Below are 23,673 nucleotides of genomic sequence, written 5' to 3'. Positions count from 1 at the left end.
GAGAGCAGATGCCTTGTAGGGCCTGGGCTGAGCTCCCTCGTGACTGGCTGCTTGGGGAGGCTGCTGGATAATGGAGGCTGTTTGCCATAACTTGAGTTTTAGGCTGTCCCTGAACATTGTGCCTCAGGGGCAAACCCTGGCATCACCTATAGCTGAGAAGCCTCATTACAGGAGGAAGAAGTCCAGATCCTGCAGAGGTGCATCCCACTGGATGGGGTCGGAAGGTGAATCCACTGCTGCAGCAGGATCAAGATCCCCAGTTCCTGCAGGGATCAGGGAAGGGAACCCTCATCCTAAACCTTCCTGCTTCACACAACTGTATCCAGCAGCCGGATCCTCCTTCCGCCTCAGGCTGCTGGGTCTGTGGTTTCCTTTCTCACACTTCTTCTGGTCCTTCCCCCCTCACCTGCACTGTGGTCCCAGCTCACCCCATCCCCTGCCATGCTTGGCTCAACCTGAGTTCAATGCACGCTGAAGCAAAGCCTGGAAACGCTTCATTTGCTAGACCTGACCTGGTGCCAAACAATTGCACACGTTTGCAGCAGCGCTAACATCTCATCTTGCCGTGGCTGCTCCCCTGGGACAGACACACCGCTGTGCCAGGAAGGGCAGAGGGAGCACCAGGGCTGTGCTGCTGCCTCCAACCCCAAAGCATCACTTGCAGGGTGCACCACCAGCTGCACATCCTGACCCCAGAGCAGAGCCATCCCACCCGGGCTGGCTGCTCCTCTCAACACTGAGCGTGCTGGCGCAGGCTTGCTTCCACTGAGGAGTGTTTAAAGACCACAGCGCACTTAAGAACTTACCCCACCTCCGAGACCCACAGAAAGTAAGTCTGCTCCGAGCAGAGGAAGCTGGTCTGATGTGTTCTTTCCCTTCTCTCCGGCTTTTTTGTGTTGGATGGTGTCCAGCTTGGCCTGGCACTGAAACCTCTGTCTGATTTTGGTGTGAGTGTGGAGAGGAGAAGGATGAAGGGAGAGGGAAAAGATGGGGGGGGGGGGGGGGGGGGGGGATACTGCAGGGTTTCACCTCCTTTCCCCCATTGTGCTGCTGTCCAATGAAAGCATAGAGTTAGCCAGTGGTGTGGGACTGTGTGCCAAAAAGGACCTCAGCACCCAGGAATGGTGCTTGGGAGTGGGTGATCGTGGGGCCGCTTCCCAGTGGGTTTTCCAGGGACAACCAGAGCTGCCTGCAGTGGGGTCAGGATGTGACATCACTGGCCATAGAAAAGCCCTCGGCCCCAGGGTTTTGTTAATGAAACCCCAGTGAATACCAGAGCCTGTGGCTCTCGCTGCTGCTGCCATCCCCAAACCGCCAGCATTCCTGTCGGGAAACCTGCCCAGGACTTGTTTCTTCTTACTTTTTCTCCTTTATTCATCAGTAAGAGCAGAAAGCACAGCGGAAGGATTTGGGGCTGGAAGCCAGTCGTGCTGGGATGAGGTGAGTCTTAGGGGTGGGAAGAGTCAGTGCTGCACCCCTGAGGATGCTCCTGGGGTGCTTTTAAGCATGGGTTGGGCAAGACCCGCTGGGGGTTAGCCTGGGAAGAAGCAATCCTTCATGGACGCCTGCAGAAGGCTTTTCCCCTTCCTCTGGCATGCCAGTGTGTAAATACCAAGAGAGCCTGTTTTGGGGGTGCGGGAAGGTCCGGGAGCCCTTGGCAGCAGGGCAGGGATAGCCATTGGTAGGCAGGGGAAGGGGTTCGGGCAGGGGAAGGCAGCACAGACACACGCTTCCCGGCTGGGACGGTCCCGGCAGCGGCTTTGCTGGTGTCAGAGGGAGGGCGGAAAGTTGTGGGTGGGGAAACTGGGTGAGGGCGAGCGCTGGAGATGGGTTTTCAGCAGCTGGTTTATCTCCTCTCGCCTCCCTCCCGCAGCTCGCAGGCCTGGGGCTTCCCGTGTGGGGGATTACGGCGCTGACTGCGGAGTAAGCACCCTTGGGACTGAACCGGAGCGGTCGGGCACTGCGGAGCCCATTGGACACCTCTTCACAGGGCTCCCAACAAGTCACTGGTGGCAGCAGCGAGATTGCAACCCCCAGGAATGAGGTCAGGAAAAGCTTTTTCAGTGCCTTTGGGCCAGGCTGTGGTCCACCGGGAGCTGCTGCTGGGCTCTTGGTGTGGCAGGGAGGCAGGGCATGGAGCAGGACAGAGCAAGGGATGAGCCAAGTTGTGCAGCCCTGCTCCTGGAAGCCATGCTGGGTCCGGTCTGCAGGAACTGGGGATTTCCAAGCACCATCACAGCTTCCCGCTGGTGGCTCTGGGGGACTGAGTCCTGCTGCTCTGGAGACTGGTGCTCCAGGGCTGCCTCTGAGGATGCTCACACCTCTCATGGGTCTCTCTGGTACCAGGGACGGTTTGCACAAGGAGGGTTTGGCAGCCCAGAGATTCCCTGCAGCTCCCCCAGCCTACGTGCAGGGCTTTGATCCCCCTCCCGGCATCTTCTCTTGGCTCGTTTCCTGGAATTTTCCATCGTTTGGGTTATATTTGGGATCAGCAGCCAATAACCCCGTTTCTCACAGACAGCCTAGCTGGGGCTTGGCTCCAGCAGGAAGCACTGAGGGAGGGGGCCAGCACCCCAAGACTGTGCTCCCCAGCATCCTCATTCTGCAGCTCCCCTTTCCTTAGATGATTTAAACCAGACATGGCTGGAAAAGACAGGATACGTTCCCTTCCCCGGGAGCACCATGCACTCACAACCCCTGACTAGATTGAGGCTGGGGTGGCTGCAGTTCAAGGGCTGCTTGGGAGAAGCTGCCTTGGTCTTTGGGATGCTAATCCAGCCATGGTTGGAAAGATGCTCTAGGACAGGTTGAATGCCTGACTCTGCAACAGGGCTTCTCTGGGGCTTGAAGGGAAGCTCAGAGGCAGGAGTTTGGAGCCAGCAGGCAGACAGCAGCTCTTCCTAGAGCAGTGAAAACCCAGTGGGTTTCTGGTCACACTCTCCATCTGGAAGCTGGCTGCTGTGTCAGGGACTGGCACAGGGTGGCTGAGCTGATGCCTGCCCTGCTGGAGATGGGGCAGCATGGGACTTCCACACTGCTTGTGGTGGGGAGAAGGGAATCCCCTAAAGCAGGGAAGCAGAAGTAGACATCTGGGTGACCAAAGGCAAGATCCCCCTGGGGAAACTCGGGGAGGATGCGCAGAGGTGGTAGTAGTTAACCTACAGTTTAGTTTATGGTGCCTGGAGCTGCATGTACCTGCACTCTTCCTCTACACCCTCCTCCCAGAGCAGCGGGAGCTGGAGTCGATTGCCTGTGGCATTGAACCCCTTGTTGTGCTCCCAGGCTGTCGCACTGCCAGCGAGGGCTGGAGGTTGCTGCTAAAGAAGCTGCCTGTGGTTTCCAGTCAGATGCTTGTGTGAGTGTGTAACTGTCTCTGGCTGGATCTAGACAGGATGCACTTGGCACTGGAGCTGCAAGAGGTGCTGGTGTCAAAGCCTTCCTCTGTCCTTACCCTCCATGACCATTAATGCTTCCAGGGGCACCTGCACCCCTAAAGTCTTTGCTTTTGCAGCCCTTAATATAGAGGCAGCCCAGGGAGGGAGAGCAATCTTGAAACTGGGGAAACTGAGGCAGGAAGCACAGGACCGCCCCGTGCCCACCACCTTGGAAACCAGTGGTGTGTCTGATCCTTCCTGCAGGCTTTCTGACTGCAGTTTATCTGGGGTCAAAACCAGAGGTTGCCTTTGGTGACCTTGTGTTGGGAATGGGGGGGAGGAAGCCCCCCCCCCTTCCACTCTGCCTGCTTTCCCCTTGTGTTTTGCCAGCTTGCAAACAGAACTTTCAGAGTTGTTTTTAGTTTACAACAAAGCCTTCGCCTTGCCGTGTTCCTCTGTGGTTTCCAAAAGATAAAAAAGAAGAAGAAACAAAAAGCTTAAGTAAAAACCCCAAGCAAGTTTCAAATCTGAAACTAGCAGCTTAGTTCGACCCTGAACTTACATTCTCCCCCCATCCAGTTCATTTCCTTTCGTCTCTGGACCCACCAGCAAGCTGGGAAATCAGTGTTTCACATGTCTCTGCCTGCTACAACCCTGGCAGCAGCTCTGCTGTGCCCTTGCAGAGCTTAACCCTGCTCTTGTTTGGTTCTTGTTAAACCCAACTGAGTTTTGCTTCTGCTGCTGCTGGTACAAACAGGGTCAGGCCTGAAGCCAGCAGCCTTTAGAGCTGTGGATAAGGTTTTGTGGGTTTGCCAGCCTTCTGCAAAGCCAAGGCTGTTCTGGGAGCATGGATGTGGGTGAGCACTAAACACGCTGTAGTATGGCTGTCCCATGAGAAGCTGCAGCCTCTTTCCACCCTCCTACTGTCCTTAGCAGGGACATGGGGTGACAGCAGGAAACGTCTCCAGCTCCACAGCTGCCTGCTTCCCCCCTTTCCGCTCCCAGGAACGGGATGAGGTTTGGTTTGGGGGGTTGCAGATGCTTCAGAAAGGGACGTGTGAGCCCCTGGGGTGCCGGAACCGCCGCCGATGGGAACTGCGGCGCGGTGAAGTGGGTTTGCAGCCTTTGCCAAGGCTCCTCTAGGAGCAGCTTTGATTTCACACGTGGGAACCAAAGGCAGAGACCTGCAGGCGGCTGCACCGGCGCCGGCCCAGGCCCTGCCAGTGGGATGTGTACGGTCATGTTGTAGGAAGCTGCTGTCTGAGCTTGTTGAATGGCAGCTCACCTTCAGATTTCCCAGGACAGGCAGTGCAAGCTGTGATCTGGACTTGGACAATTTGGGTTTGGGCTTGGACGGGTCTCCTTTCCCACCCCAAGCTTCAGTGACCAAAGTCTGATTTCGGGGAATGCAACAGCCCTGGACATCAGACTCAGATGAACTCCACACCACAGCTAAACCTTCAAAGAGCTGCCATTTCTGTTCTTTTATGTGGATCTGTCCCAAATATTTGGCCAGTGATGGAAGAGCACTGGTTGAGTCAGATGCATAAAGGTGGACACCAGGAAGATCTGGTCTCGCATTCGATGCTGATGCCCTTTTCCTCCAGTTAGGTTTTGGATGCATTTCGGTTCATTCCCAAAGGACTTTGCTTTTCTTCCCAGAAAGCAGGGGCAAGTGCTGGGTCCCTGTGCAAGAGGAAACTGAGGCATCGGTCACTTTGCAGTGCCTGTTTGCACCGAGCTGGTAGGTCCTATCTCAGCACCTCAGCTGCAAAGGCCATAGCTGGTATTTCAAGCCCTGATCCTGGCCTCTGTGCAGCTCCTCCCTGTGCTGCTCACATCCTTCCTGCACATCCATCTCTGGGCAGTGATAGCTTTGGAGCGAGGTATAGAGCAAATCTGTTCTTTGGCCCGGTGCCTCTCTGCTTCTCCGGGTCGTAAATCCCAGGATGTGTTTTTGGCTTTGTGTTAAATTTAATTTCTGGAGAGCATTTTCTCCAGTGAAACTGCCACGGCCTTTTGATGACTTAGTGATTTGGCAGCGATGCTGGCGAGGATCCTGAAAGCAAAACCGCTCTTGCTGCTCTGGTGTGTGCTGCTGCCTGGGGAGCAGAAAGGCTGCGGTGTCCTGCTGGCATCCCAGGTACAGGTCTGCTCCAAGCACTTGAGCAGTGACAGGTTTCTCCCCCTCATTCCTGGCAATCTCTATCAGAAGTATGTTATGAAAACACTTGGCAGATGTTTAGCAGGTTTGTTTCTTCATTTACGTTTTTAACTGGTGTTTCATCTGGATGGTACTGAAGCATGAAGCACATTCCCACCTGCCTGGTGAGCGAGAGCAGCTTGCAGGGAAACACAAAGATCCGGTTGTGGATGATGCAGAGGTGCGGTTGTGGGGTGTTAAGGCTCTGGCTTCAGGAGATGAGATGTAGAGTTTATTTCTCAGTGAGTGGCTCAATATTTGCAGAGGACTTGTAATGTGAGACACAGGAACAAGGGACCCCCACACTGTATTCATGGAGAACTGATTTCACTGCTCATGGCCCCTTGCAAGTGACACACGTGGTGGGATATCCTCTAGCAGGCTGGATTCTCATTACCCTGCAACAACCCAGTCTCTGCATGGAAGAGTCTGCAAACAGCAATAGCTCCCAGAGCAGTGAATGAATTTGACAACCCTGGGGTAATGGTTGGACTTGATGATCTTACAGGTCTTTTCCAACCTAATTGATTCTGTGATTCTAAGTTGTTCATCCTGTATCTGTCCAGCAAAGAGACTGAGAATGCAGGTTTGGTGTGGTCCTGTGTGATGCCTGTCCAGCCCTGCAGGGTGGCAGCCCCTGGGCTTTATTTGGGTGTTGGGTAAAGGGGGTGCTCAGCTTTGTTGGTGGGGTCATGGACTGGCTGGGAACTGGGATGAAGGAGCTGCAGGATGAGGACTGATTAGTGGGTACTGCATCATGCCCATCCCGGGAAGCTGCCAAGTGTCAGATGGCAAATCCTGACTTTTTGTTAAAGGACCAGTTGTTTAATTTTCCTTATTTTAATGGCTTTTATGTTTCGACCAGAGCCCTCTGCTGCTGCCTGGTGACAGGAGAGAAAAAATAGCCCATATGTGAGGGTATGGACAGTAGCAGGGCAGGGACAGCCCCATGTCCTGGCTTGCTGCAAAGCCAGTTAGTGATAAGTGCTTTGAGAAGGGCAAAAGCACCAGAGGTGCTGCTGGCCCCCTCTCTCCCATGCTGACTGCAGGCCTGGGCACTGCTCAGCCCCATCACATATTCCTCCATAAGGGCAGACCCTGCTGGATGTCTCATCCTGAACAGTATCCCAGCACTTCCTTTGCTATTAGATTAGGATCCCCACTGCAGCAGTTATAGATGAATGTATATGGATGTATGTGTACATATTTCAGAAACTGTTATGCATTAGCAAACTCCCCAGGAGGCTTTTTTTAGAGGTGCTATCGACAGGATATGCCTTGAATATCCTGTGACAGCCGGGTGGGAAGCCACAGATAAGGGCTTTTCTTTACAGCCTCGCTGGGCCCGGAGTACCCTGGTGTACATTGTGCTTCCTTGGGCTGTTTGCTCTCTCCATCGGTTGGCATTTTGAAGAGCTCATGCTCTTTTTCTGAAGTGGGGAACAAGTCCTTTGATATGGTTGGAGCCTGCTTGGGGTGGGGGAGGAAAAAGCATCCAAGAAACATTCCCCAGTCACTGCCCTTCAGCAATAAATCACAGAATCATAGAGTGGTTTGGGCTGGAAGGAACCTCAAAGCTCACTCAGTTCCAACCCCCCTGCCATGGGCAGGGACACCTTCCACTAGAGCAGGTTGCTCCAAGCCCCATCCAACCTGGCCTTGAACACTGCCAGGGATGGGACAGCCACAGCTCCTGTGGGTAACCTGTGCCAGTGCCTCAGCACCCTCACAGTGAAAAGTTTCTTTCCTAATATCTAATCTAAATCTCCCTCTTTCAGCTTAAAGACATTCCCTCTTGTCCTGTCACTAAAATAAGAACCCATTAAAATCCCACCCAGCCACATGAGCTGGGGAAGGTTTACAGATACCCCACTATGAAAGTCATACTGCATAACATTGCATGATGGCTGTGACCCATTCCATGGACCATAAAGCACCTAAAACCGTATGGTTTCAGGTCGGGTTGTAACTGGGTACAGCAGAGCATGGCAGGGTTTGGTACCACCATGCTATGAGCTACCTAACAGTGGCAAAGCAACACTCCAGCCTGTAGGAAAGGCCATGGTTAGAGCACTAATGGCACTCATGCTGGGCTTTCCAACCACACAAAGGTTTTTCCCTCACAGCCACGTGCTGACTCTGGTATAGAAATCCCCATCGGGCAGACCTGCAAGTGTTTGGGATGATCAGTAGGTCCTTTTGCCTCCAGTGATGCCCTCATGTGTGGGTTTTGAGGGGGGCACAGGGTTTCTCTTACAAAATATTTAGCTGGTCTCCACTGGGCAACACAGAATCTACCTGTGGCACAGGGCTAAGTTTAGAAAACAGAGTTTATACAGCAAGCTTTTGCCTACAAGCTGTCTTTTTAATGAGGAATGTGCATCCAAGTTTTGCTGGGGCACCATTCCCTCCTGCTTGTGTCTTTGGGTAAGTCACTTCCCCTTTCCGTGAATCTTTTCCTTCCTATTTTTTAACTCATTCTCCATCTTCTCCTGTTGGGGGGATGCTGTTGAAGGACTTTCTCTTCTCTAAGCCTCACCAAAGCATTTAGCAGAAAGGGGCCTTGATCTCACGTTACCACTACAGGTGATGAGTGCAGGTAACAAAACGCACCGTTCAGTCTGGGGTGGATGGGATTTCCACTGGAGCTTCAGGGAGGAAAAGGAATAAAGGGAAATAACTCCTAACTCAGGCAGGAAGGGGTGAGCTCAGCACTTTGCTGAGCTCGTGACTTCCAGACCGAGTCACCCAGAAGAGCATCAGCCACTCCAGCTGTTGTGTTCATTGTGTGCACGCCGAGGGCTGGCCGCATCCTGGCACGTTGTGTTGTTGTGCTGCCGTTTCCCTTCTTCGGATGCGTGTTTTGTTCTGTTGGACAAACACACGGGGCAGAACAACAAAAATAATCCCCCCTCTTCCCATTGATGTCGGACTGGGGCTGTGTGAACCAGCAGCCAGCTGTGCTCACAGTGCGGTTTCCAGAGCATCGCTCACCAGCCACAGTAGTGGGATAGGGGTTATTTATCCTGAGAAATCCCCAGGAAAGAGATGCTTCCCTTGGCCAGAAGAGGAAAAGGCCACCAGGCTGGGGCTTCCCAGGCTGGTGAACTCTGTTGATGTCATGGCTCTTGCTTTATTGCAGCAATTATTGATAAAAGGTAAGAGCCTGGCTGAAGCCTGGTGAGGTCCCAGTGCGCACAGAAGTGAGGAAGGGCTCTGCCTGCCACTGAGCCTTGCACAGGGTACACGTGGCACTGCTCACCCTCTCCAGTGCCAGGAGCTGCTGTGTGAGGTGGCATCAGCTGCTTCATGTCACCCTAATGTGGAGGGGCCAGGAGCTTTCCCCAAATCTCCATCCCTATGTGCTGCTAGAGCAGCAGTGCCAGCCAGCATCCTGGTGTGAACTCATCCTTATGAGCGTGCCCATGTTGGCTTCATATGTGACTAAAATTTGTCTCTTTCTCCCCACAGAGACCTCCACCCCTGAAGACCCCAGCTTTGGGTTTGACCCTGTGCCGAGCCTCTGCCCTCACCCTGGCCACCCCTACCCATGATGGCACTGTGTCTCAAGCAAGTCTTCAACAAAGACAAAACGTTTCGACCCCGAAAGAAGTTTGAGCCGGGCACCCAGCGCTTTGAGCTGTACAAGAAAGCCCAGGCCTCCCTCAAGTCTGGGCTGGACCTGAAATCAGTGGTGCAGCTGCCTCCCGGTGAGAGCATCAATGACTGGATCGCGGTGCATGTGGTGGACTTCTTCAACCGCATCAACCTCATCTACGGCACCATGTCAGAGTACTGCACGGAAAGGAGCTGCCCCATCATGTCTGGTGGACTCAAGTACGAATACAGGTGGCAGGATGATAGCAAGTACAAGAAGCCAACCAAGCTGTCGGCTCCGCAGTACATGTGTATGCTGATGGACTGGATCGAGATGCTCATTAACAACGAGGACATCTTCCCCACCAGGATAGGTGAGTGTGCTCTGGTTCTTCATGAGAAGGCTGGGGTTGTAACTGGGGCAGGCTCTGCTGATTCACCTCAGGGTTGGTATTGCTGACTTTGTGATCCCAAGGATCATGGCCTTTCCTGTTCCAGGTGTTCCTTAGAGTCCCAAATTGAGCTTGGGAGCCCTTGTCTTTCTCCTAGAGGATGTAGAAAACAATGTTCTCCTTTTCTGTGCTTTTTCCAAGTATTCTGTGTTTGTGAGAAATAAGGGCAGGCAGATCATCAGCTTCCTTGCACTTCCTCGAGGAGCTGAAGCACATGGCTGGTTAAAGGTGGTCCCAAGGCCCAAACCTCATCCCACCTTGTTGTTTCACTTCTCAGCTCCTTTCCACCTCTGCTAATTCATCTCAGCCCCGATTATATATCACATTCTTACTACTTACATTCTTACTGTCCCTGGAATCTGGCCTTTCCAGCTGCCAATCCCCAGGGTATACGATGCACCCCTTCAAAAAAGTTTGGCCTTAGGGGTTTGCAGCAGCTGCCAAAGGCAACTCAGCTTGAAAGTAACCTCTTTGCTGCTGACCTGCAGTGCTTGGCAGCTGCCAGGGCTGATGTTAGCCCTGCTACTTAGCTGCTTTCTTGTCCTTTGGGGAGATGAGTTCAAGGGTTAGAGCTGATGCGTAGGCTGGTGGAGCTGCTGGAGCCTCAGGTGTGCCTTGGTGTGGTTGCTTTTCAGATGAAATGCAAAGGTACTTGAATGTAAAAGAATATTTAAGGGGCTTCAGGAGGAAAGATACAGCTTTGCAAGGTTGCTTGACCTTGTTTGTTTTCTCAAGCAGCACAGTTGACAGAGCCATATGAAATCAGTGCAGTTGAGGCTCAGGATTTTCATTAATATGCTGGGAAACACTGAAGAAAATGGTCTGTGTGGGATTACTGGCAGCCACTAGCTGTTGTAGCCCTATTTGTCTATGCTGTAGCATCTAGTTGTGTATCTTTTGTGGGATAATCTCTGGCCCTTGGCTCTCTGCAGGCAAGAGGGGAAGGCAGGGCAAGTGCGGTGCCAGATCCTCATGCTGGAGGACAGATAGACAGGCTGTCTTTGGGGCACACGGGGTAGTCTGCCCCTAGGATTCACTGGTGACATTTCCTGTGCCATGGTGGCATCCCTCCCTCATGGGCTCAGTGAGCTCCACACATCCCAATGGATAGAGGAGGCTGGAAGTGTGGCTGGCTGATAGTGTTGGTGCAGGATACTCCATGCTGGCAGTCTCAACAAAATCCCCATTGATTCTGACTGCTGCCAAGGGGTGAAACAGCAGCCACAGGATACAAGCTAGGTCTGCTTCTTCCCAAGGAGAAGCTCTGCACACCATTAAAAGCAGGGGCAAAGATGTGGATTTACTCAGTTTTCCCTCCAGACAGAATTGAGAGTGTCCTGGTCCAATTTCATGCCTTTCAGGTGGGATTTGGGATTTGATGCTGCTTGAAAGCTGCCCTGGGGAGTCAGTGCTACAGGGAGCCTACAGCACCCTCCGCTCTCTCATGTCTCCCTGTGAGGAGCAAAAGCAAAGCATAGTTGTGGCCCTGCTGGTTTTCACCCCATTTCTGTCACTTTTGCCTCCGAGGTGTAACACATCCTGATGTGGGGAGGAAAAGCTCGTGCCTCTCATTTCCACCTCTCCTTTTACTTTGGTACAGGCGCAATTCTGGGTGAGATCCGGGCTGGCTGCAGGCAGTCATGGGGAAAACCCATTTTCCTCTCTTCCAAAGCCATTCCAGTGGCCCCTCTTCCAAGCCCCTTTGTCGCGGGGACCTTTGTGTCCCCGAGTGACTTCAGCCCCCTTGCAGGCACAGCTTGGTGGTTGTGGCCTCCCACATGTGAAAGTGAACTTAGGCTGAGATCACACTTTAAAACACATGAAAGGCTGTTGTGGGAAGCAGGGGTAGGAAGGACCTGGTGGCACTTTGTCATCAGTGTGTCCCCTGTTAACTGTCTTTCACTGGCCTGCCTTGTGTGCTGGGTAATTGCTCGGTAGCTCTGGCATTTCAGAAAATGGAGGTGTTTGGCCAAAAGGAAATGTCACATCCTGATGTGATGTTCCTGATGAGCTGCTCCTTGTTGCTGCACCGGATGATGGGGGAGGCTGGGGGTACACACAGAGGGGAGGGATGTGGGTCTCAGGGACGAGCAAACAGAGATGCTCAGCCTCCCTCCTAAAGAGCCAGCCCCTCTGGAAGAGACCCAGGACCAAAGGAATAAGGCACCTAGAGGACACAGGGGAGAGGTGAGCTGTTTGAAGGAGAGGATTTGAGTCTGATGAAGGGATGGAGGGAAATTATAAATGTCATGCTTTGGAGGCAGGGTGAGGCTTTTCAGTATTAGCAGCAGAGATGGGGTTTAGCGTGAAGGTTTGTTCCACTCCTGCTTGTACTACTGAGGTCCACTGACACAGCTGACTGCTGTCTCAGCAGGTGTTCCATGAGCTGTGTGCATCTCAGCTTTCCCTCCTAGCCCCTCTTTGCCATATGCAATAAAACTGCCCCAGCACCAAGATTTCCCGTTTTCCTGGCTAAGCCCCCCTGACCGCAGACAAAACAGACATCTCTTTTATATTTTTCCTTTAAGTAAGTGTTCCCCAAACTTGCTAATGTTGCCTGAGGCTAACCACAGCATCTTTCTCTATCCAACAGCTACAAAGCCTGAAGCAGCACATGATTCAGTGGGGCTTGCTCATGGCTGTCCTGATGGTTAAAGGAGAGGTATCTCACGGGTCAGAGAAGGGAAATCCTTCACCCTGGGGTGAGAAGCTCAGCTGGAAATAAGCAGAGATGGTTCAGTGGCTTGTGGGCTCACAGGGTCCTTTGGCATCACAGGGCACAACTCCAGTGAGGATCTCTAGTGAGATACTTCAGTTGCACCACTGCACAGGTCCTTGTCCCAGCTCCAGCAAGGGAGCCTGAAGCCAGCAGACAGCTTGTGACCTGGCAGAGGTAACCATCAGGACCACAGCCCTTGGATAGCTGCCTCCATCAGCAGAAAATCCTTATGGTGATTTAATGGGGCCACTGTTGCGTACCACAGCAACAACTGGGGGGAGATGCTGTGTCTTCCCCATCCACCTGCAGGGCTCGGTCATACTTAAAGGCTTTGCTGCATAATCCTTCCTCTGGAGCAGAAACCTGTTTGTCTGCCAGTCAAGATGAGACAAATCCCTGCATGGGGTGAGCTATGCCAACCTGCCTGCTGTAAATCTGCAGCAGCAGCAGCTTTCCCAGACAACCCGTATCAGTTTGCATATGCTAGTGCTCTGTTTCCACTCTTTTAACCAACATAGCTGTCCTGAAAAACACATTTAAATGGAGAATAAGCATTGTTCCCATTCAGGGAGAAGAATAAATGATTCTACAGGTGTATTTTTACCAGCTGGTAAAACTATATCAGTAAATTTCTTCAGTGAGTGGCCACATGAATAAATCACCATGTGGAAAATATCAACTCTTTCCAGTAACCATTCTGCCTGTGGTGCCTTGGTTTTAGGAAGCTCCACAGAGTTGTCCGGATGGGCTTTGCAGGGCCCGTGGCAGCCCACTGTGTCTGCATTGTCAGCCCAGCATCAGGTTGCTGGTTGCACACAGGCGTCTTCCATCAGCACCATTGTGGCGTTATTAAATCAGTGCAGATGCAGGGCTTGGACCAGACCCAGCGGCGGAAACACCCTGTGCTCTCTGCCAAATGTGCCTGCAGCTCTACAGAGCGTCAGTCACAGGAGGGTTTGGAACAGTTCTTAGAAAGCTTTTCAAAACTCAAGCTCTGCCATTCAAGCGTTGTCCCAAAACAATTATGAAATGCAGAGAGAACTTGGTGTGAAATTATCCAATACTTTCTCCCCATAACAACAGGAGGAAAACATTCAGGATTCAGCTAATTATTGCCCTTCTCTCAGCTGGCTATTTTTTACATGCTTTGTCTTCTTTTTTCCCCTATTTTCTTCCAGCTTCTTTCACACCCGCTTGCAGCTGCCACGGTGCCATTAGTTTTAAATGGGGCTTTAAAGACTTATTTTTAGGCAAAAATTAATCACCAACACCACGGTGGCCAAAATGGAATTGAGAAATAATAACAACAACAATAATTCATTACATAGTTCATTGAAGTACTGCTCTTGCAGAGCAAAAAATACCATTGCCAAGAAGCAAAACAGCTTCCCAGTACTGATTCATCCTGAAAATATTAAATTGGCTGGAGCACAAGGGTTAGGGACAGGAGAAGGGGCAGGAGAGATCCCAGAGCCATTTGCGGTCCTGTACCATAAGCGCAGGCACTTTGTTAGCTCTCATTTTCATTTCCTTTTACACGTGGTCCCGCATGGTTTCTTTATGCTTTGAAGCAATCAGCAGAGAGTGGGGAAAGCAGCTTTTTTTTGAGCATTGAATCACGTCTTGGGGTTTTCAAGCAAAGCATCCAAGATAAACTGAAGGTGCTAATTCATTTCAGGGCTGTGAGTCACACTGCTCACCAGTGCCCTGGCTGTGTTGCAGTGAAATTGTACCTGCTGTACTTACAGCTTTGCCTTGGCTTGGAGCAGGGGTAAGGTTCCCCCTTTTCTGCTGCAGGGGATTACTGCTCTGCTCCACTCCTCCTGGGACTGGGCTGTGTTTCCACACTGGGATAAGCAATGTTCCGAGCCACCAGCTGCCTGGTTTGTGTGCAGCGTCTGGGTAGTGCATACCTAGATAACAGGAGGAGAAGAGCTCACCTTGTGTATAAATCTTTTTCCTGTATCTGATGAAGTTCATATTGCTCCCTGCAGTTCCCTCCTCATCACTCATCATGCAAGGAGAGTCAGAGGGGGGCTACTGCCTGCCAGATTGTGGGTTTGCTGCTGCAAAAGCAGCAAGGCTGCTGGACAGTGAGCACAGTGAATTAACTGTAAAGTTAAATTCAGTGCCTTTAAATCAACCCAGGTGGGTTTTGTGATATTCTGCTGTCCCTTGGGGCAGCTGGGACCAGCACCAGCAGGATGCACTGGGATGGCATTGCTGGGTCCCTGCATGTGTGTAGGGCTGCAAAGGGTGAAGCAAACCCAAGCAGCATCACTCGGCTGGGCTCCATCCTAACTTTGCCCGGGCCTGCCATACTCCTGCTAACAGATCATCTCAGCCATGCAGTGTCAGTCCCACCAGCCTCATTCCTTTGTTTCTGTAAGTTGCTACTTCTGCTGGTTTGTGCCACTGTGCACCACCTCAGAGACAGAGGAAGTTCCCCAAACAAGGGTCACCATTGCTCCATTCCCAAGTGCTGCTTATCAGCATATTGGCCACTAATGAGGTCTCTCTGCCCCATTAGTTGTAACACTGATCTGCCTAGCCCAGCTTGACTGGGAGGTGGGTGTCATTTGGGGAGCAGCCTGTCACCCTCTGTGCTTGGGGAATGCATGGTGACCCCTCTTACCAGCCAGGATGACTCTGATGTGAACTGACTGGTTTAAAGCTCAACACCTGCAAGAACACGATAGCGCTGAGATCCCTGTTCCAGGGCTTGCCCTTTGCTGGGATGTGGTGGCTGCAGGGAGGAGGCATAGCCTGCTCTTGCTGTGTCCCCTCGCGTGCTGGAGGAGGATGTCACATGCATTGTCTGCTGGACATCCGCTGAGCCAGCAGCCATGACCCAGGGCAAGGCTATTTATGCCACATCTTTCTGCTGCTCTCCCTGGGTTGGTCAGATGCAGGCTCTGCTGGAGAGCCCTTTCCTTTCAGCTTTGGGTGAGGAGATCGGGAATGTCTCCATATCCTTGCCAGCGTGGCCAGTGCCTGCTGCGGCTGCTGTGGGTTTCTCTCCAAGCCACTAGAGATCAGCAGCAAGACACAACTGCTACTGGCGGATGCAACCTGCTTATCACATATCCACCCTGCTTCCTTCCCATGGGAAGTGCTTTGATCAACTGGCACAGGACCCTGTGCAGACACAAGGTCCAGTCAAGCATCTGTAGCCTATGTTGAGGGTCCTGGCACAGGAGGCGCAGATGTGGCTGCAGCATGGGGAGAGGCAGCAGGACTCGATGGTCATGGGTTGTGCCCTGTGCTGCTGGGTCTGCTCATGCCTCCCTAGGCACATGTGTGAGTGAAAGGGGTGATGTGGGCAGAAAGAGCCAAAGTTGGAGCTGTAATCCCTGGATCCAAGGGACCATGGTGGGTGGTGGTGTCATGACATGGTAGGGTGAGGGGTGACTTGTCCATTAGTGGCATTAGTGCCCATTAGTGAAAGCCAGCCACCACTACAGGTGGCCACATCTGGAGGGGATAGCCACACACTGACACCTTGTGATGGACACAAAGAAGAGCAGCCCAACTTCACCTCCCAGGAGCTGGGTTCATGTGAAAGCACTGTAGTGGGGTAGGCTAAAAGATGACCTTTAAATGTCCCTTCCAACCCAAACTATTCTATGAGCTACGATTTATGCTACACCCCTGTTCCTTGATACAAGAGCTGTTTTTGGAGAACCCAGGATGTGGCTAGAAGTGTCCCCCCTCTTGGATACCAGCATGTCCATGAAGACTTGCTGGGAACTGATTTACAGGACAAGATGCTCCCTGGCTATCCTCAGGACAAAAGGGATGAAAAGCCACTTGTCACCATCTGCCAGCTCTGGAGGTCGCTCATCTGACAGCAGTATCTGGACTATAGATGCTATCAGCCCTGGCAGTCTGAGCTCCTTTGGTCTGTTGTTCATGTCTGACCTTATTTCTTTCTCAGCTCAGGACTGGGTCGAGGTTTGCTGCTTTCCTTATCACCCTTCCCAGTCTGGTGATAAACTCCCAGTGGCTGGTCAGGTCTGATTTCATCCTTACTGCCTGCTTTGACAAGTAGGCAAGTAGGATGGGTGACAAACTGGAGGCAACAAATGTGTTGCTGTCTGCCTGGTGGCACCTTGCTGAGCTCCCTGCAGTAACTGTTCACCTCTGGTCCCACAAGACAGGCTGTTCAGAACAGCGTGTATTCCCCAGCCAGTGCCTGGCAATGTGCATCCATTAGAAACTACTTGCCATGATGAATTTGTCTTTATTAAAAACAATGTTTCTTGACTGGTTCTTCAAAGCAGGTCTGCAGGGGATGCCCTAACAGCATCTCTGAGCCCCCAGATGGGTGATTATGGCCTTTATTTGCTCAGCAAATTCTCACTCAGTGCAAAAAGCTCAAATGAAGCTGTTGATAAAGCACAGTGTCCCTCCAGACTGCAGGGAAACTTGGAGACCTCTCTCTGATCCTTGCTCTTATCAGACTGGCACACAAGGAGAGCTCTGCAGCCAAGGGTGCAGGGCAGAAGCAGATGATTGCTACCAACCCTAAGGTGCTGGCATGGGGAGAACCTGGTTGTACTTTGCCAGATGAGCACGTTTCCCAGAAAGTCCTAATGGGATGTGCTAGAGCTGTCGGTGAGATGGGTCATACTGAGGTCTCTGCTGTGGTAACAGCCCTGAGGCTGCAGCATGTTCACGGTTGTGCAGAGCAGCAGCCATGAATCAGCCTCAAAACCACCTCTCCATATGCGTGACACTGAGCTATGTGCTCTCCCTCAAGTGGTGTCTGGGACATCCCCCATTGCTGACTATGTTCATGCTGTCCCAAAGCAAGGCAAGACTGGGCTAGGATGAGCCTGTTTTAGATCAAAGCAGGATGATTTTCTGTCACGAATGCTGCAGTACTGAACAAAGCACCCACCAAACCCTGGCCATTGGAAACACAGGCTCCATGCATGATGCTGGAAGAACAGCTCCTTGGCAATTCCCACCCATGCAGGAGAAGGGCATGGGAAACAAAACTGCCAGGAGCCTTTGAGAACAATGGTTTAATTGCCTTGTGAGGCTGATGAGAAAGATTCAAAGATAAAATTACCATTTTTAATTCTTTTTTTTAAACTAAGAGACTTGCTGGTGCTTTCCACAGTGCAAATGGGTGAGCTGGTGAGCTGGCCGTGCCTGAGCACAGACTGTTTGGAGAGATTTTGAAGAGGTTATGTGCTGCATTAATAAGAAGCTAAGGGAGGAGGCTGGTACAGCCGTGGGAAGGGAGATGCTTATTCTGTTCTTTGCAAATTTGCATGGAATTGCTCAGGGGGGAGGAAGAAGCTTCAGGAAAACAAATTCCACTTGTTTCATTTTCCTCCTCCTGCAAAATAGATATTTGGTGTTTCAAAGTCAATGTTTCCTTTAGAGATTTACCCCAAGCTTGCTGACACTGGCTGTATCACACCTCTGAGGTTTTCACTGTGATAACAGTTCACTTAAGCAAGGATGGAAATGCAGGGTAAATCATGTCTTTGTGTGGGACTAGGCTAAAAGGACAGAGCTACTTGTGGTGGGTCCTGTTCTTGATCAGCCTGGGAGGACCTCTCGTGGGGGAGTGCCACACAGGTGCAATGAAATTACAACCTAAGCATCACTAAGGCAGTTTTCTTCCTGGTTTAATGAGACGTGTTTGAAGCAAGGATCAAGAAAAGAGCAGAAAGCCCACCTGTTTCTAGTGATGCATCAGAAGTGATGTTTTGAGGGTGTGTGGAAAACAGTATGAACTATGCTTTTGATTCAGAGGACAAGGAAGGTATCTCTTCTGCTGGGAGGAGGTCTAGTTTTGTTCATGGACCTGGATAAATACATTTTGCCTTATGCTGTGCCTTCACAGGCTTGTAAGGAAAAGCAGGGAGAGAGGGCTCGATCCTCTGCCAGACTGCTCTGCATGACAGTTTGCTCTCTCCACTGGATGAGAAATTTTCTCTCCAAGGGAAACTCCCCAGATCCTCAGACCATGCCTGTGTGAAATTGCTGGTTGGGCAATAAGGAAGTATGGGGGGAGAGCTAGATGGCATATTGTCCAGTTTAGCTCTCGATCCTACCTCATGACCCATGACTGCCTGTTAAGCATGACAGTTTAAACACTAGCTGGTTTATGTTTTATTTTAATGGTCAGATGGCTTCCAACTTGCTTCTGCTTTGCAGGTGTTCCCTTCCCTAAGCAGTTCCAGCAAGTTTGCACTAAGATCCTCACCCGGCTCTTCCGTGTCTTTGTCCATGTCTACATCCACCACTTCGACAGCATCATCAACATGGGTGCTGAGGCTCATGTCAACACCTGCTACAAGCACTTTTACTACTTCATCAGGGAGTTCAGCCTCGTTGACCATCGGGAACTGGAGCCTTTGGTAAGGATGCCCCAGGGTGGGGAGGTGGAGAGCATGAGTGGCATGGCCTGAATGCAGGACTGGTGTGTTTAGTTAGGGGCTGCACTCTGAGCAGTGCAGTCACCCTCTCTGAACTCTTTTCATTCACCTTGACTCAGAAGCACACCCATGTTTTCTGTCCTGTAACCATCAGCCTTAGTGCTCTTAGAACTTTTCAGCAGCCCTTTATACTTTGAAAACCCCCCTTAAACTCTGCTTCTGCTGCCGTGTCTTACGCATTGCTCTTCATTGCCCTCAGGACAACGGTAACATAGCGTCCCTCTATACTGTCTCAGTAACTCTAATGCAGTTTGCACATTGAAGTGTCCCCAGCCATGGCTTTCAGGGGTCAGATATGAGCTCAAGTCTCCTCTCTAGAGTCTTGAGGATTCCTGTTAGCAGACTAAGGCCCTTGCTTGAGATCCTATTATGAATTACAATAAGGCTGCGGGAAGGCAAGCCCCAGTAGGACATACACCTCCAGAAAACTGCTATGGATGCCTCACTGGAGGTGCCTCACTGGAGTTCCAGTTTCTCTGCAGCCTCCCTTGGGGAGCAATTAGCCAGGCAGAGAGTGAGAGTCCTTGAAAACAGCAGGACTGGTGGGAAGCAGAGGCCAGACAGCTTGGGAACTAGAAAACAAAACATAGTTTTGTAAGAGAAGCAAATGTGTCACAGGCAAAGTTAAACAACATGACCTAAGGAGGACATGTTGCAGTGGGGAGGAGAATTAATAGGGAGCCCAGTACTCAGCATGCTGTGATAGGGCTAGGTTGCAGAAAAGGTCATATCCAGCAATAGAGAGCCAGGGAAGACCAGAGGGATATAATCCCAGAGAGAGAAAGAGATGAGAAGAGTTCCAGAGCCTTACTCCTCTGCTTTCATTTGTTTTCAGTCAATTTGCTACCTGTCTGCTCCTGTCATGATTTGGGGGGATGGAGAAATGATGATCTAATCAGGGGAGACTTGAATGACAACTGCATCTACATGAATTATTTCCTAGAGTTTGACTGTGACCTGTATAACCACAATGGCCCTCAGCTCCAGAAAATGGCAGCTCAGGCTCACTCTGTCCAGTTAGTCTCCCTCACTACCACTCCTCACAACAAACTTCTTTAGCATTTGATATACAGCCCATAATGGTGTCATCTCCTTTGACTGATGCTTGCTAATGCCAATAATTAGCAGAGGCTGACATAGCTAAACAGGCTTTCAAAGCCAGTGACTCACACTCAACATGAGATGATTTATGGTTCTGGATGAATCTAACATGAACAGATTTTCATGTGTGATGCAACCAGGCTTAAACTATAAGGAAATGAGACACATTTACCTGTGGTCTAGCTGCATCTCATTTTGTGGTGTGCCCACTGCCTGGCTTCCAAGCTGCAAGCAGACCCAACCGCATGGCAGACCTCCTTCCCTCAGGCAATGACTTGCTGTAGGTGTGTATGAGTGTCCTGCAACCAGAGGATGGCTGTGTCCAGGGTGCAATGCTGAGCTGAGGAGAGAGGACAGGTTGCTGCAGCTCATGAATAACTTTCAATACCTGAAAATGGTCCTTCAGGCCAGCCCCAGGGAGGCTGCAGCTTGACACTGCATCAGTCCCAAAGTCTGCAAGGGTTAGGATTGATCCAAAAGCTTCCAACAGCATTTCTCTCTGCTGCAGGCAGGGAAGTAATAATGGGAAGTTTCTTGAGCCCCTGGGAGCCTGCTGTGGGTGTTCATGCTGCTCTGGCTTGGCTTCAGCAGTAGCTGTGAAGATGCACAAATAGTAACATCCAGCCTCTTCAGCACTCTACACTCGATCTTCCTGTGGCTGCACTGCAGCTGTTGTCCTGCTAAAACACTAAAAAAAGTGTTTTTAAGTCCTGAAGGATTCATGAGCTGGTTTGACTCCGAAGCAAGGACAGACAGTGCATTCCGTCTGCCTACATTTTAGGCTAAGACTGCAAGGTTTTGTTTTTGCAAGTGCTCAAGGTTTGTGGAAAGGCGATAATCTCTCAGTAGGGACGAGATTAAGTGTCCTTGAGAGGTTCAGTCTCTCCTGACTACCTCATGACCCCATAAAACCGTCCTAACCTTGCATTTAGATGGCCAGAGTTAGTCCTCATGAATCCCATGACAGAATTCTGAGACTCCTGCCTGCAGAGGTGCTTGTTCCCTGCATGTGATTATGGAAGGCCACTACTCACGTGGATGGAGCATATCTGGAGCAGGACAGCAGATCTGAAGTGCTGTATTATGGTTGGAGCTTTTCCGACTGAGAAGTAAGAAAGAAAACAACAGCACCTCCCCAGCCAAAGGATGTCCTGTTAGGCTCAAACAGCTTTGAAAAATTAGAAGGATAGTGGGATGAAGGAGTTCTCAGTTTCTAAACCTGCCTCTGGCAGAATCTCCCTTTGCTGCCTAAGTTTCCTTTTGTCAAGCTTCTCTGAGGCATGATTCCTTAGCAGCAAGTCCTGGGAGCCAAGAATGAAAGAGATCCTTTGTATAGGCAGAACCAGCACAAGGCAGTGATTCACTCTTAGCAGATCAAGAAATACGGGGGCAGAGAGAAGCCGTGCACTTGTTGCCTTGAGAAGAACAGGTCACGGTGCTGGGCGGCAGCACTGGCAGAGGTCCAGCTGATTATATCCTAAGGCAGAGCTGTGGGGATCTTCAGTCTGATGAATGTTTTGGACATTTGGGGACAGCTTAAGGAGCTCGTAGGTGGTTTGTCAGCCCACCGATTGCTTCAATCCACCCAGTTCAAGGCTGCTTTGGTGTGTGGTGCTGTGCTAGTGGGGCAGGCTGGATGCTGTTGCAAGAGGATGTTCAGTCTTCTCACCCCTTTTTCTTTCTCCTTCTGAGATGTCTGCAAACATTTCCAACGTAGTTTTGTGGTAGAGCATTGGCTTTTGATTTGCTGCTTCTGCTGCTTGAGTGATTTTTACTGTTACTCCTACAGAGAAGCCCCCTCTTTGCCACTCTCCCCCAGTGGATTTTAAAAACAAATCTCTCACCACTAAAGAGCTGAAATTGCAGCTTTTGTCCCCCTTGGTTATATCACTAAAGGGACTTTTATAGGGTTACTCATGGGTCATCCTGCTTTCTTGGTTCTTTTTTCAGTTGCAACCTTCCTCTCTGCAGCCCAGTCCTACTTCAGCTCTATTTTGGGAGTACATTTTCATGTGCAAACCTTTAGGTTATGTGAGAGGGTCGGTGTGCAAACACAGATTCACAAGCCATGAACCTGATGAGCCAGAGGGAATTGCAGAATTCCCTCACTGCAGTAGATTATCTGCAAGCTTCAGGAAAGAATAAATACCATCTTCCAACACCTGAAAGCTGGGTACCTTCCTAATGCAGCTGGCATGATGCCACCCTGGCTAAAGAAAACAGTCTGTTAGCCTAAACACAGCCCAGTCTTGCAGGAGCTTTCCTTTGGCCCTCTTAATAGCACTCACTTGCATTGTAGTGTGACTGTGGTCTTTGGGTGAGCTCTTGTTATCTTCTGGAGCAAGAGCTCCATGTCACCTCCCTCAGCAGCTGCAGAGGCTCCAAGAGCAGCACAGCCCTGTTTGGCTGCTCCATAGCTGAGTTAGGAGCAGGACCTGCATCTTTCAACATCTCAGCTCTTTCCTTGGACCACTCTCAAAGCTAGGCTGCCAAAAAAGCCTTGTGCCACAGGAACCGAGGAGGATGCCAGGAAGGAGCTGCTGAGGCAGAGCAGTTCCCATGAGGACTGGCATGGGAAATAGAGAAACACTGCCAGAGACTCCCACGGTCACTTCTTTGGGTTGTTTTTGGACACCTACCAAACTGATGTGTCACTCTACCAAAACCTGTCTTTTGCACTTACTGTTTCTTTCTTCTCTCTCCCCTTCAATGCAGAAAGAAATGACAGAACGAATTTGCCACTGAAGCATTCTGGCAGGTGAACTCAGCTGGCTCATTTGGAGTCTGATGGGACAAGATACCCTGTGGTGGAAGACCTCTTCCTGAGGACTTGCTCTGGGCATTTCAACTCAGTGAACTATGAACACTGCAGAAGAGCCTCTTCAGGCCATGGCCAAAGCCTAAGCTTGCCAAGCATCTCTGGACAGAGGTTTTGGGATTTTTTGTTATAGATCCCAGTCTCTGTTGTATGGCTCCTGCCAAGGAAAGCCACTGACTTACTGGAGAACAAGGCAAGTTTGGTTGATGTTTGCACACTCTGGTTTCTACGACCCAATTCTGTGTTTGCTAACATCCCCTCAGCTACCCTTCCTCTTGTTTTGTCCTCATCTACACTGATTTCCAGATGCTTCATCAGTGATTCCTGCCCTGTGAACAGGTATGAACTTGGCTACCGAGTAATGCCTCTTACCTTTCCCACCTGCAGTGGGTTTGTGGTAACATCCAAGATGTTATCTTGGATAACAAAGTTGGTGACATTCGATCCAAGCTGCCTTAATGCGGTTAGTTGCTGATGTACCATTTTTAACCACAAGCTACGAATGTCTCTCATTCTGCCCTAATTCATGCTTTACCAAAAGGACCATTTTTCCCTGCAAGGGATTTTTCATGTTTGGCAGAGGGACTTCATGATGTTCTTAAGATGCATCCAACACTGCCTGGACCAGTGGCAAGGTGGCCCCATGCCAGAGGAGGTGAACTAGGCCAGTTTTCATCATGATCAGCACAGTCTACCTGAGAAAAGACTCAGAAAGTGGAGGAAGCTGTTGCCAGAAAACCTGATTTTCAACATGCCAGCATTTCCTGACATGTCGTTTTGGCTCAAAAGCAGCAGATGCTGGCTGCAGAAATGGATGGTTTTCCATTTTCCAACTCTACAGTATAGCAAATCAGGTGAAGAAGGACTTTGAGATACCTAATCTACCCATTTCTTCCAAAAACACAAGAACAGTCCTTCTTAAACCCTTTTGCACACTGTTGCTACCTGGTC

The 23,673-nt window shown here is 50.8% G+C and overlaps 1 protein-coding gene and 1 long non-coding RNA gene across 3 annotated transcripts in view; one reads left to right on the top strand and one right to left on the bottom strand.

Moving 5' to 3' along the window:
- The window catches only part of LOC134165864 (uncharacterized), a 303,752-nt gene that overhangs the window by 10,648 nt on the left and 269,431 nt on the right, over positions 1 to 23,673 (bottom strand). The window lies entirely within an intron of this gene.
- On the top strand, positions 95 to 23,647 carry MOB3C (MOB kinase activator 3C). 2 transcript variants are annotated; one of them, XM_062623035.1, is made up of 6 exons: positions 95 to 829; positions 1,382 to 1,440; positions 1,874 to 2,044; positions 9,049 to 9,548; positions 18,523 to 18,725; positions 22,620 to 23,647. In XM_062623035.1, exons 4-6 carry the CDS (start codon positions 9,128 to 9,130, stop codon positions 22,647 to 22,649), a joined length of 654 nt encoding a protein of 217 aa, XP_062479019.1. In that variant the 5' UTR covers positions 95 to 829; positions 1,382 to 1,440; positions 1,874 to 2,044; positions 9,049 to 9,127; the 3' UTR covers positions 22,650 to 23,647. The 2 variants fall into 2 exon arrangements, with proteins under 2 accessions (XP_062479019.1, XP_062479017.1); XM_062623033.1 differs by lacking the exons at positions 95 to 829; positions 1,382 to 1,440 and having other exon boundaries at positions 1,782 to 2,044.

This window comes from Pezoporus occidentalis, unplaced genomic scaffold (assembly GCF_034315485.1).
Source record: "Pezoporus occidentalis ecotype Australia unplaced genomic scaffold, CSIRO_AGI_Poc_V1 ctg25, whole genome shotgun sequence".
Classification (NCBI taxonomy): domain Eukaryota; kingdom Metazoa; phylum Chordata; class Aves; order Psittaciformes; family Psittacidae; genus Pezoporus; species Pezoporus occidentalis.
Note: the sequence above shows the minus strand (reverse complement) of the source record. Positions and strands in the feature narration are given on the sequence as shown.

Coding starts and splice junctions, on each gene's coding strand:
- MOB3C (XM_062623035.1), top strand. CDS start 9,128: ATGATGGCACTGTGTCTCAAGCAAGTCTTCAACAAAGACAAAACGTTT. Junction 9,549..18,522: donor CATCTTCCCCACCAGGATAG/GTGAGTGTGCTC, acceptor TCTGCTTTGCAG/GTGTTCCCTTCCCTAAGCAG. Junction 18,726..22,619: donor ATCGGGAACTGGAGCCTTTG/GTAAGGATGCCC, acceptor CCTTCAATGCAG/AAAGAAATGACAGAACGAAT.